Below are 13190 nucleotides of genomic sequence, written 5' to 3'. Positions count from 1 at the left end.
TTTAATACAAATTTTATCAAAGCCTTCACATTTTGTACCTCTCCAAAGGGGAAGGGATATGGTCCTTTTCCAAACACACTGAATACAGAAGTCCTCCTTTGGGGAAGCATTTCAAAAACACCTATCTATTTTTATTTCAGATAATAAACAAGAAAGACAGGAAGGTAAAGAGCACTCAGGTTCAAAAACACTTAACATTTTACAACCACACTTGTTTCTTTTTGTTTCTCTTTCAGTTTCAGTTGTAGCACCCCACATACACCTCTCTAATCCCATTCTCTTTATCCTATCTTCTCAGTAAGTAACCAGTATCAACAACTTGATTTTAAATAATCTCATGTACGTGTTTATGCTTTACATAAGTGGAACAATGTATTATGTATCATTCTGTAGCTTGCTTTCTCCTTTAAAAACACACTCCAAAGGTAAGAGAATTAAAAGCAAAAATGAAGTATTGGGACTTCATCAAGATAAAAAGCTTCTACACTGCAAAGGAAACAATCAACAAAACTAAAAGGCAACTGACGGAATGGGAAAAGATATCTGTAAATGACATACCGGATAAAGGGCTAGTATCCAAAATCTATAAAGAACTCACCGAACTCCACACTTGAAAAACAAATAATCCAGTGAAGAAATGGGCAGAAGACATGAATAGACACTTCTCTAAAGAAGACATCCGGATGGCCAACAGGCACGTGAAAAGATGCTCAACGTCACTCCTCATCAGGGAAATACAAATCAAAACCACACTGAGATACCACCTCATCCAGTCAGAGTGGCTAAAATGAACAAATCAGGAGGCTATAGATGCTGGAGAGGATGTGGAAAAACGGGAACCGTCTTGCACTGTTGGTGGGAATGCAAACTGGTGCAGCCGCTCTGGAAATCAGTGTGGAGGTTCCTCAAAAAATTCAAAATAGATCTACCCTATGACCCAGCAATAGCACTGCTAGGAATTTACCTAAGGGATACAGGAGTGCTGATGCATAGAGGCACTTGTACCCCAATGTTTATAGCAGCACTTTCAACAATAGCCAAATTATGGAAAGAGCCTAAATGTCCATCAACTGATGAATGGATAAAGAAGTTGTGGTTTATATATACAAGGGAATACTACTTGGCAATGAGAAAGAATGGAATATGGCCTTTTGTAGCAACGTGGATGCAACTGGAGAGTGTTATGCTAAGTCATACAGAAAAAGAGAGATACCATATGTTTTCACTCTTATGTGCATCCTGAGAAACTTAACAGAAGACCATGGGGGAGGGGAAGGGGGGGTAAAGTTACAGAGAGGGAAGGAGGCAAACCATAAGAGACTCTTAAAAACTGAGAATAAACTGAGAGTGGATGGGGGGGGGAGGGAGGGAGGAGAAAGTGGGTGATGGGCATTGAGGAAGGCACCTGTTGGGATGAGCACTGAGTGTTGTATGGAAACCAATTTGATAATAAATTTCATATTAAAAAAATAAAAATAAAAAAAAAGAAAATGCATTTCTGAAATATATCCATAATGGTGCCTAGAGCTCTAGTTCAATCACTATAGAGAATTTAAGTGTTCCAATATACCACATTTTATTTATCAATTGTCCTTTTCATAAACATTTAGGGTTTTTTAAAATTTTTTGCTGTTACAAACAAAACAGCAATAAAAATTCTGCATTTGCCTCCTTTATATATACCAAAATTTCTCTAGAGGTTACATCTAGGAATTGAATTGCTTTTCTTCAAAGTAATTTTTTTCTTCAAAAAAAAAAAAAAAAAAGTGGCTTCCACAGTGTAGGTACTCCTTATATATTTACCAAATGAATGCAAAATGGATAGGTCATTCAACTTTTCTTAATACTGCCAAATTTTTCTCCAAAGGGGTTATTTCATATTTATACTCAGAACAGTTGGCACTCTAGTGCCTTACTGACTCTTAGCATCTTCCATCCTTTTAATGTTACTCAATCTGATGAGTGTGACACAGTGTTTTATACTGTTACAGCCAAAATTTTATTCTCTCATCCTCAGTACTTTATTTGAATGGGCTCTTATTTCCTATCACATGTTCTAATTGATTATTACTGCTATACAGAAGGCTGATTTTTTTTTTAATGTTTATTTTCTCTCTAGGAATTGTGCCCAATGAACACTTTCATTAGTTCTAATGGTCTACAAAGACCATTTATCCCAAAATTTCTACAATTATGTATTCTGTGAATATAAATAATATTATATCTCCCTTACCTACATAAGGAACTTCTCTCTTGTTCCTAATTCACCAAGAGTTATTGTTCATCACAAGCATCACCTAAATTTTATCAAATGCTTTTTCTAAACATTTCGCATCAGTTCAGATAAGGCTCGGTTCCCGCTTCCATTTGGTATATTATAGTAAAAGATTTGCTAATACTAAACTATCCTTGCATTTGTAAGATAAAACCTCTAGGTCTTAAAAATGTATTGACCTCAAATTGTTAATATTTTTATTTAATTTTCTACCACTTTTTCTATTTAATTTCCATTTCTACTTTAATTATCTTTCTTCCTAAGTACTTTCAGATTTGCTGTTTCTTCTAGTTTCTACTGCTTTTGCTAATATTAATACATTTAAGACAGTATATTTATTTAAGTAGTACTTTAGCTGGTCCCACTATTTTTACTAGCAGTACTTTCACTAACATTCACTCATCAACTCTGTATATTTCCTCTTTATCACAAGAATTACTTAAAAGTACCTTTTTACATTTGTAAGTATAATTTAGAAGGGGAATTTATTTTTTGTATTTCAATATTACATGTACTGGAGTCAGACAATAGGATCAAGTATTCCTTGATGAAGTATTTCAAGATTTTTTTAGTCCTCCCTGTTCTGCAGTTTTACTATACTATTAAGAGCTATGTAATTATTTTCACTTACCTTGCTCACTTCTGAGAACAAACTCTAGATCTGAGGAAATATGTCAAAGAAATTTTTCCAAAATTATCTCTTCAAAAAACAATGTCTTTTCTATTCCCTTTGACTTCCTCCTCTGGCATATTCTGGAACCCTTCAGAGCTGCTCTTTCCTATTTACTTCTCTGCGCTACATTATAAATGAATGCCTAATGAAGGTCAATTCCTGAATTCTACATTTGATGGCATCCATTTCCTTCAGCAAAACTAATTTACTAAATTTACCCCCTTTCTGTGTTACATACAATTTCTTCTTTCATCTCTCCAGTATCTTAAATATACTTATTTATTTCTTTTACTACTCATCCCTCCCCATCTAAAGTTTTTGTGATCACCTCTGCTCATTGTGGTCACTCCACTGCAGAACCAGATCATATAATGTGGGCTTAGAACTTCCTGCTCTAAGGTAATATTGTGAATTTTTAAAGACCCAGTCACCGTAAGTGAAGCAGACATTTCAATCCAGGTCCTGGTTTTAAGAACTGTCTGCCTTCTCCCTTTCTTTAGCCCTTGATTTCCCATTAATGAGGTTTTAGAGCAAGTTATTATCCAAATGAAGACCCTCCTGAGTATTAAAAAGGTCTCTACTATTAATAACTACATAGACAATAAGCATAAACTAGGGGTTTGAAAGGTATCCTGAGATATATGATCACCCTAAACAGAAGCTTTAGCTTATGTGGCAGTTATCAGTGGCTTTCTTCAGACTCCTTTGCAAGTGTAGAGACTCATGTTAGGCCCTGGCTTCATGTAATTAGCCTGACTCTATTCCTCTATGTTTCATGAAACATTTTTATTCCTTTTAACACACAAGAACCAAACTCTTGGCTACAAGTACCTGCTTCTCTATACTAAACCCAATACTACTTATCATTATATGTTATCTTCTACTTTAAGCACAGAAACATTTAGTTTCTAAACTCATTAATGTCTGCATTCTTTTTTTAAAATTTTATCTATCATTACTTTCTGTTTGAAATGAGGTAATAAACAGCAAGATTAGTGTGCTACTTTCAACAAAAGAATCTTATCAATTTTTTAAACATGTATTCCCTTTATTCAGCAACTACTTTCAGGAATTTGTTACAAAAACACTCCCACATGTAGATTTCAGGAGGATATAGGAGTATTCAAAGAAGTACTATTTTTAATAGAATAAAACTATTCTAGTTTATATGGATAGTAAATTAGTTTTAGTAGTATAGTTTGTACCTTACTTCTTTTTTAAGAATAAAGCAACCCAAATAAAAACTGTTTAAATAAATCATGGCCAAGCCATGTTAAGAAACAGTATGCAAACATTAAAAATTACAAAGTAAATTCACAGAGGAAAAAAATCCCACAATAGAATGCTGAATGAAAAATAAAAATCACAGAAGTTTGTAGATTAATTTGAACATAGCTAGGAAACAAAAATATAATATGAATAATAAAAAATTATACCAAAGTAAAAAATGTTTTAGGCAGAGGTCAAGGAAGAATAGAGACAAAAAGTTGAAAAGGTGGGTTAAAACCAAATTATGGAAAGCATTAGTGTCTGAACTACTTATCTTTACCTTTCACAAAATGTGCGTTCAAAAGAATTTAAGCAAAGATTGTTAGTATGAAGTAGCATTAGGGAAGAGTAATAAGAATAAAAAATATAGAACTCTGGACAAAAATGAAAAATTTGTTTTAGTTCCTGTTTGTTTCAAATACTAGGCCAGATTTTATTGACATTAAATTTTAAGGATTTTGGGGGTGCACGGTTGGCGCAGTCGGTTAAGCATCCAACTTCGGCTCAGGTCATAATCTCACGGTCTGTGGGTTCCAGTACTGCATTGCACTCTGTGCTGACAGCTCAGAGCCTGGAACCTGCTTCAGATTTTGTGTCTCCTTCTCTCTGTCTGCCCCTCCCCCTGCTTGTGCTCGTTGTCTCTCAAAAATAAACAAACATTTAAATATTAAAGATGTGGGGCGCCTGGATGGCGCAGTCGGTTAAGCGTCCGACTTCAGCCAGGTCACGATCTCGCGGTCCGTGAGTTCGAGCCCCGCGTCAGGCTCTGGGCTGATGGCTCGGAGCCTGGAGCCTGTTTCCGATTCTGTGTCTCCCTCTCTCTCTGCCCCTCCCCCGTTCATGCTCTGTCTCTCTCTGTCCCAAAAATAAATAAAAAACGTTGAAAAATAAATAAATAAATAAATAAATAAATATTAAAGATGTTTTCATATTTTTAAAAAGCTGGTATTGACCTTTAATACTATATACATTAAAAGTATCTTTATATATACAAATATCTTGCAAAATAAAGTTTTACGTGAAAAAAATGAAAGCAAAGTACAGAAATGCAATGTTTAAATTTACACATAAAAATAAACTTCCTTCAGTTTTCTACTTGTGTTTCCACCTAAAGGTGGAAAGCCATAAGGCAGATCTCAAAAATAAAACATCTATTATTTTTAAATCTTATTTATGTAACTTATAGTTTGTTCATTCCTTCAGATAACTGGAAGTTCAGTGTTTCTTTTACCATTAGCATCATCACACTATTCCACCTCCCTCCCTTCCCACACAAATTCCAAGACTCCTGATCATATCAATCTGGTTACATACATAAAAAGCAGTAAAGACTAAACTCCCTTAACGCAAAAGGATATACAGGGAGAAAATAAAAAGTATACTAAATAAAAAGTTGTAAGAGTAAATCTGTTTCATAAATTACCTAATTTAAAAAGAAATTTTAATGTTTATTTTTGAGAGAGTGTGTGAGCTAGGGAGGGACAGAGAGAGAGGGAGACACAGAATCTGAAGCAGACTCCAGGCTCTGAGCTGTGAGCACAGAGCCCAACACAGGGCTCGAACTCATGAACCGTGAGATTATGACCTGAGCCAAAGTCAGACACTAAACCAACTGAGTCACTCAGGCACCCCCATAAATTACCTAATTTTAAAGAAATTAAAAATGAAGTATCAAAAATGAGCAAATAGTGAATAAACATATATAACTTTAATCAATCACTGGTGATCAAAGAAATGCAAATTATTCTGGATTACAATTTTCACATATGTTATCAAATAATTCCTAAATTTAAGTGTTGCTAGGCACACTTCTGGTGAAAGATACACCAGTAAAATTTTGGGGGGAGTAATATGATATTTATCACAGAGTTAAGAAATACCCTTTCACCAAATTACTTTACCTCTAGTGTTTTAAAATAAAAAAAAGAGGGGCTCCTGGGTGGCTCAGTTGGGTAAGCGTCTGACTTCGGCTCAGGTCATGATGTCTCAGTTTATGAGTTCGAGTCCCACATTGGGCTTTGTGCTCACAGCTCAGAGCCTGGAGCCTGCTTCAGATTCTGTGTCTCCCTCTCTCTCTGCCCCTCCCCTGGCTTGCACTCCGTGTCTCTCTCTCTCTCTCTCTCAACAATAAACCTTAAAAATATTTTTTTAAGTAAATAAATAAAATGAAAAAAGATCTGAAGACATAAATATGAACAATGAATAAATTCTATAACAGTAAAAAAAAATGTAAGGACGTACTAAAAGAATAGTAAAATAAGGTTTATCCTTATAATGAATTAGTTAGAAGTCAATAAATAAGAGCTTTTGCAAAATATTTAATATTTGTTAACTTAATGAGAGAGGAGAAAGAAGGTTATAAAATCACATACACACATAAAATAATCATGAACTATTAATTGTGGTTATTCCTACTTCACTACATAGGAATTCTATTTTATAGACTTTTTTCTTTTAAATATTGTTCAATACACATATGTTACTTATATTAAGTGAAATTCTAAAAAATAGACTACAGCAATAAATCTTCTCTTAGGCAGCTATCATATGCAAGTCATTTTACTCAGTACACTGTAATCGAAAAGTGCATCTTACCATTAAACAAAATGCCTTTGTGACAGTGTTTACAAAACAAGTAAAACAAAGACAAACTTAAACTTCTTAATTATACCATCAGCAGAAATATATAAAACATCACTTAATAGGTTCCACATAGATTACTGACTATATTGCTTTGTAAATAAAACAAAAATACTTAAAATTTACCTGCATTGCACTTTTCCCCAATTTCACCACTTCAAATAGTGTGACAGGCTCCCCTTCACCATTCTGTTGAGGGTGCCCATTAGCTCTTCCACGGCCTGTTCCTCTAACAGTAGCTTCAATTCTACTCTTCTCTCCTGGAGATTTTCGAGGTTTCTTGTTTGTAGACTGAATAAAAGATGAGGAAAAAATTCAATTAAATACAGGTACACTTTGCTTTTATGCAAAGTACCAGTGAAAGGTACTAAGAACTACTACACATAAGAGACTTAATTCCTGACCAAAGGAAGCTTTACAATTTGTTTTCCATAAATTAAAGTGCAAATGGTAGTTTAAGCTATATAAGACAGGAAAATTTATAAAAAGATTTAGTGTTTTACACAATAATGCCAATGCTGAAGATTTTAATCACACCCTCTTTTGACATCTCCCTCTTTATACTTTCAATTCTTTCCTATTTCTTCAGAAACTTTATTTAATAAAACACTGCTTGGAAATACTGTATATTCAACTTCTTTCTCTACAGAGGTCCTCAAATATTTCTTATCTAGTCATGTAACAAATATATAGTGAACATACTTATAACTATTCTAGGTACTAGAAATTCAACAATAAATAAAACAAATATTCCTGCCTGACAGAATTTACTCTTCAATTAACATCACATCCCATCTGTAAATCTGTTTTTTTACAAAAAAACTGAAGACAGTACAGAACATTTCCAAATACATCATATCCACTTACCCTTATTATTACCTCCTTACCACTTGTATGGTACATCTGATACAGATAGTGAACAAATACTGATAGATTAACAAAAGTCCATACTTAGTTCAGATTTTCTTAGGTTTTTGCCTTATGACCTTTTTATGTTCCAGAACTGCATCCAGGATACCATATTACATTTATGTCATGTCTCCCTAAGCTCCTGTTGGCTTTGACAGGCTTTCCCTGGTTTTATGGTGACTTTGACAGTTTTGAGGATTACTGGTCAGGTGTTTAAACAACGTTCCTCAACTAGGTTTTGTCTGATGTTTTTCTCATCACTACACTGGGGTTAAGGGTTTTAAGAGGAAGATGTAAGAGATAAAGTTATTTTTATGACCTCATATCAAAGGTATATACTGTCATAATGATTTCTTACTGTAAATGTTGACCTTAATCATTTGACTGAGGCGATATTTGTTAGATTTCCCCACTGTAAAGTTACTTTCCCTCCTCTTTCCAATGCACCTTTGGAAGAAAGACAGTATGTGCATCCCACATTGAAGGGGCAGGGAGTTATACTCCACCTTCTTGGGTGGTGGGGGGGTGGGTAGTATCTACACAAATTACTTAGGAATTTTTAGTATGGGATTTTTGTCTGTTCTCACTCATTTATTCAATTATTTAAAGTAATGGACTCATCAAAATTTATTTTATACTTTGGGGTACACTTCAACACTTTTATTCTGTTGCTCAGCCTGTTTCAGCTCTGACCACTGGGAAATCTTTCATGGCTCCTGCATTCATTTCACATATTCTCATCTATGTGTGTCTTACTGTTTACCTTCCGGCAGCACAATATTCTGCAGGCTCATCTTGTATATCCCCTTCCTCAATTTTAGAACCAACCAATATTCCAAGGAGCTCTGGTTCCTTTTACTGGAGAATGACATTAGAGATGAAGATCTGGGCTAGGTTTTGCTCCTTGATACTGTGTCCTTCTTCTAGGCTCTTAAGCAGACAAAGAAATACATGTTCCATAGACATACACATAACTATAAATATCTCTGTATGTAATGATATATTATCTATGTTAAGCTAAATATAAATTCATATCGGTATGTCCACCTCTAATCCATTACCATAAGTACGCATCTTCTGCATTACTAATCAATATGGTCCCGCCTCAACAGTGAGAAACCTGGTGCCCACTGGTATACAAATATAATAGTATTAGAGCTGTTAAATCATACCCCAACAGAAACAATTTTATTAACTAGATTACATTGCTTATATATACAATGTAGTTTCTTTGATTTTAGTCTTACAGATTCATATCAAAAGTTACTTAAGTCAGCAACTTCCTGCCCAACTTCCCCTAGTGACATTGTTTCAAATACTTCAAACAGCATTAGAATGCTTTATCATATTCTACATTCCATCCTGGTATCCACTTAAACTCCTAAGTGACTTTTTAAAATCTGTATTCATAAAATTCACTTTTTCTGTAAAGTTCAATGAGTTTTAACAAATACATAGTGCCATGTATGTACAATATGGTATCGCAGGAAAGCGTTTCACCACCTTAAAAAATCCCTGTGCTTCTCCCATTCAATCCTCCCACTTCTCTTTGGCAAACAATGAATTCTTTTACCTAACTATAGGTTTGGCTTTTATAGAAAGTCATATAATTAAATCATATATTATGTAGCCTCTTCAGACTGGTATCTTTCCCTTTAACAATATGCATTTAAGATTTATGAATGTTTTTTAGTGGCTAAATAGTTAAATTTTTAATTCCTAAATAATATTCCATTGTATGAATGTACACATTCTGTCACCCATTTACCCAATGATGGACATCCTGGTCACCATTTCTTGACAATTAGGAATAAAGCTGCTATATGTATTCACGTGCAGGATTTTGTGCAGACATAATTTTCAAATGAGTTATGTAAGCATCTAGAAGCATGATTATTGAATCATATGATAAAACCACGTTTAGCTTTGTAAAAAACTGCCAAACTGTTTTCCAAAGTAGCTGTAACATTTTGCATTGCCACCAGCAATGAATGAGAGTTCTTGATGCTTTGTAACCCTGACAGCTTTGTACCTTTGTCAGGTTTTTGGATTTCAGCCATTATAATAGGTATAAAGTTGTTGTCTCATTGTTCTCTTAATTTGCAATTCCAGAATGACAAATGATTAAGGACTTTTTAATAATTAATCATTCTTGACATTAAATTTTTCTGTTCCAATTACTGGAACAGATACTGTCTTCTAACTACACTCTGATTCTGTATACTTGTACTCTCTAACATGGTAACCACTACCCTCACGTAGCAAATTGAGCACTTGAAATATAACTAGTCAAAAACGAAATGTGCAGTAAGTATAAAATATCCTCAAGATTGTAAAGATTTATGAAAAATCACATATGAAATCTCATTTATAATACTATATTGACTACATGATGAAATAACATATTATACTGATTAAATTAATTGCATTACCCATTTTTTTTGTAACTCACTAGAAAATATTAAGTTGCAGATGCAGCTCATATTCTATTTCTGCTGAATAATTCCACACTATTCTAATACTATAAACACATTAATTCTTGTAATACAAACCTAATCCCATCACTTCCCTATTTCTCTGCTCTTTAGTCACCCTCATAACCAGCAATCAATAAAAAATCCAAACTCCTCAGCATGGCAAATAAAGTTATCATTTACTACCTGTTCAGTCATCTACCATATCAGCTCCCTCTTTACAGGATGATAAATTTTAAGTTGCCTAAATCCAGCATTATTTCACACATTCATTCTTTTTAGCTGGACTCTAGATTTTGGCTCCTCCTAATAAGTCTTGTTTCTGTGCTCACTCTTTAGAGTGATAGGATTTTCCCAGTATTGTGTATGCACACAAGTGTGTGTGTGCACGTATGTGTAGGCGTGTGTGTGTGTGTGTGTGTGTGTGTGTGTGTGATGAGAGCAAGGGGGAAATGTTATTTTTCCTCATTAAATAATACATTCACATGGCCTAAAATTTAAAAGGTGATTAAACTTTAATGAAAACATGCCCACTCCTGCCCTCAAGCCACCATCTACTTTCCTAAGAGGCAAACAATACTATTCATTTCTTAGACATCATCTGAACAAACTGCATGTGAAACTAAAGAATAAATAAATGGAAACCCATTCTATGTTCAGGTACTTGAAGAGTTAATATTAAGATCTCAATACTCCCTAAAGCAACCAACATACAGATTTAATGCAATCTCTATCAAAATCCTAATGACCTTTTTTTGCAGAAACAGAAAAACCCATTCTATAATTCAAAGAGAATCTCAAAGGATCTCAAATGACCAATTCTGAAAAAGAAACCAACACTGGAAGATACATACTTCTGATTTCAAAATTTACTACAAAGCTACACTATCAAAACAGTGTGGTGCTGGCATAAAAGCAAACATACAAACCAGTGGAATAGAATAGCCTATGTATGTGAAACAAACCCTCACATATATGTTTTAATAATTTTTGACAAGGGTGCCAAAACCATCCAGTGGGTAAAGAGCAGAAGGCAACCCACAGAATGGGAGAAAATATTTGCAAATCATATATCTGATAATGGATTAATATCCAGAATATATAAAGAACTACTAAAACTCAACAAGACAAGGAACCTGATTTGAAAATTGGCAAAGAATTTGAATAGACATTTCTCCAAAGAGCATATCCAAAGCCCATTAAACACAAGAAGAAATGCTCAATATCACTAATCATTAGAGAAATGCAAATCAAAACTACAATGAAATGGAACCTCACACCTAGTGATAAAAAGAGAAAAAACTTCTTAGAGGGGATGTGGAGAAATTAGAACTCTTGCACTGTTAAGGGAATGTAAAATGGTATGGCCATTGTGGGAAACAGTACATCAATTCCTCAAAAAATTAAAAATAGAATCACCATATAATCGACCAATAACTCAAATAAAAATATACCAAAAAGAACTGAAGGCGGGGACTCAAAAAGTTATTAGTACACTCATTGTCACAGCAACATCATTCACAGTAGTTCAAGCTTGGAAACAACCCAAGTGTCCATTTGATGCCATGAATGGATAAGCAAATGTGGTATATACACACAATGAAATATTATTCAGCCTTAAAAAAGAAGGGAATTCTGGCATAATCTATAACATAGATAAACCCAAAGGACATTATGCTAAATGAAAGAAGCGAGTCATAAAAGCCAAATATTTGTATGATTCTACTTATATGATGTACTTAGTAAAAAAATCACAGAAACAAAAAGTAAAATGGTGACTGCTGGGGGCTAAGGAAAGCAGGAATAGGGAGTTATTGTTTAATGGGTATAGAGATTTACATTTTTGTTTTCACTGAAGTGTAGCAATATTATATTAGTTTCAGGTGTACTACAAAGTGAGTCAATATTTATATATATTACAAAGTGATCTGGGCGCCTGGGTGGCTTAGTTGGTTGAACGTCCAACTTCAGCTCAGGTCATGAGCTCATCAATCCTGGGTTCAAGCCCAACATCAGGCTCTGTGCTGACAGCTCAGAACCTGGAACCTGCTTTGGATTTTGTGTCTCCCTCGCTCTCTGCCCCTCCCCAGCTGACTCTGTCTCTTTCTCAAAAATAAATAAACCTTTAAAAAAAAAAAAGTAAGGGGCATCTGGGTGGCTCAGTCAGTTAAGCATCCGACTTTGGCTCAGGTCATGATCTAGCAGTTCGTGAGTTCGAGCCCCATGTCAGGCTCTGTGCTGACAGATCAGAGCCTGGAGCCTGCTTAAGATTCTGTGTCTCCCTCTCTCTCTGCCCCTCCCCTGCTCATGTGCTGTCTCTCCCTCTCTCAAAAATAAACATTTAACAAAAATTTTTTTAAAGTAATCATTACAATAAATCTAGCTATCACCTGTCACTATACAAAGTTCTTACAATACTATTTCCTATGCTATACATTGCATCCCTATGTCTTATTTATTTTATTAGAGTTACAGTTTTAAAAAATGAAGAAAGTTCTGGAGGTGGTGGTGATGACTGTACAATATTATGAATGTATTTAATACAACTGAATACATGTTAAAATGGTTAAATTGGCATTTCTGGTGTATTTCACCAGAAAAAAAAAAATTGGAAAAAACCCAAATGCATATATGTATTTCCAAAGACCTATTATATTTTATTTATGCACAGCTCTGCATCATTCTATTTTCACAATTTTTAATCTACAGTATGTCCTAGAAAATATTTTTTTCATAAGTTTTTTATTTTGGGGGAGGGGATGAAGGGCAGAGAGAGAGAGAGAGAGAGAGAGAGAGAGAGAGGGAGGGAGGGAGGGAGGGAGGGAAGGAATCCCAAGCAGGCTCCATGCTGTCAGTACAGAGCCTCATGTGGGGCTTAATCCCACAAACCATGAGATCATGACCTGAGCTGAAATCAAGAGTCAGACACTTAATCGACTGAGCCACCTAG

At 34.6% G+C, this 13190-nt stretch overlaps 1 protein-coding gene across 1 annotated transcript in view; it reads right to left on the bottom strand.

Annotated features, from left to right (window-relative positions):
- STAG1 (stromal antigen 1) overlaps positions 1 to 13190 on the bottom strand; it is a 402070-nt gene that overhangs the window by 259055 nt on the left and 129825 nt on the right. The window contains exon 4 of the mRNA XM_049628788.1: positions 6984 to 7148. Within this exon, the coding sequence (XP_049484745.1) occupies positions 6984 to 7148 (165 nt within the window). The remainder of the gene's footprint in view (positions 1 to 6983; positions 7149 to 13190) is intronic.

This window comes from Panthera uncia, chromosome C2 (genome assembly GCF_023721935.1).
Source record: "Panthera uncia isolate 11264 chromosome C2, Puncia_PCG_1.0, whole genome shotgun sequence".
Classification (NCBI taxonomy): Eukaryota; Metazoa; Chordata; class Mammalia; order Carnivora; family Felidae; genus Panthera; species Panthera uncia.
This window is presented reverse-complemented; position numbering and strand designations above follow the sequence as displayed.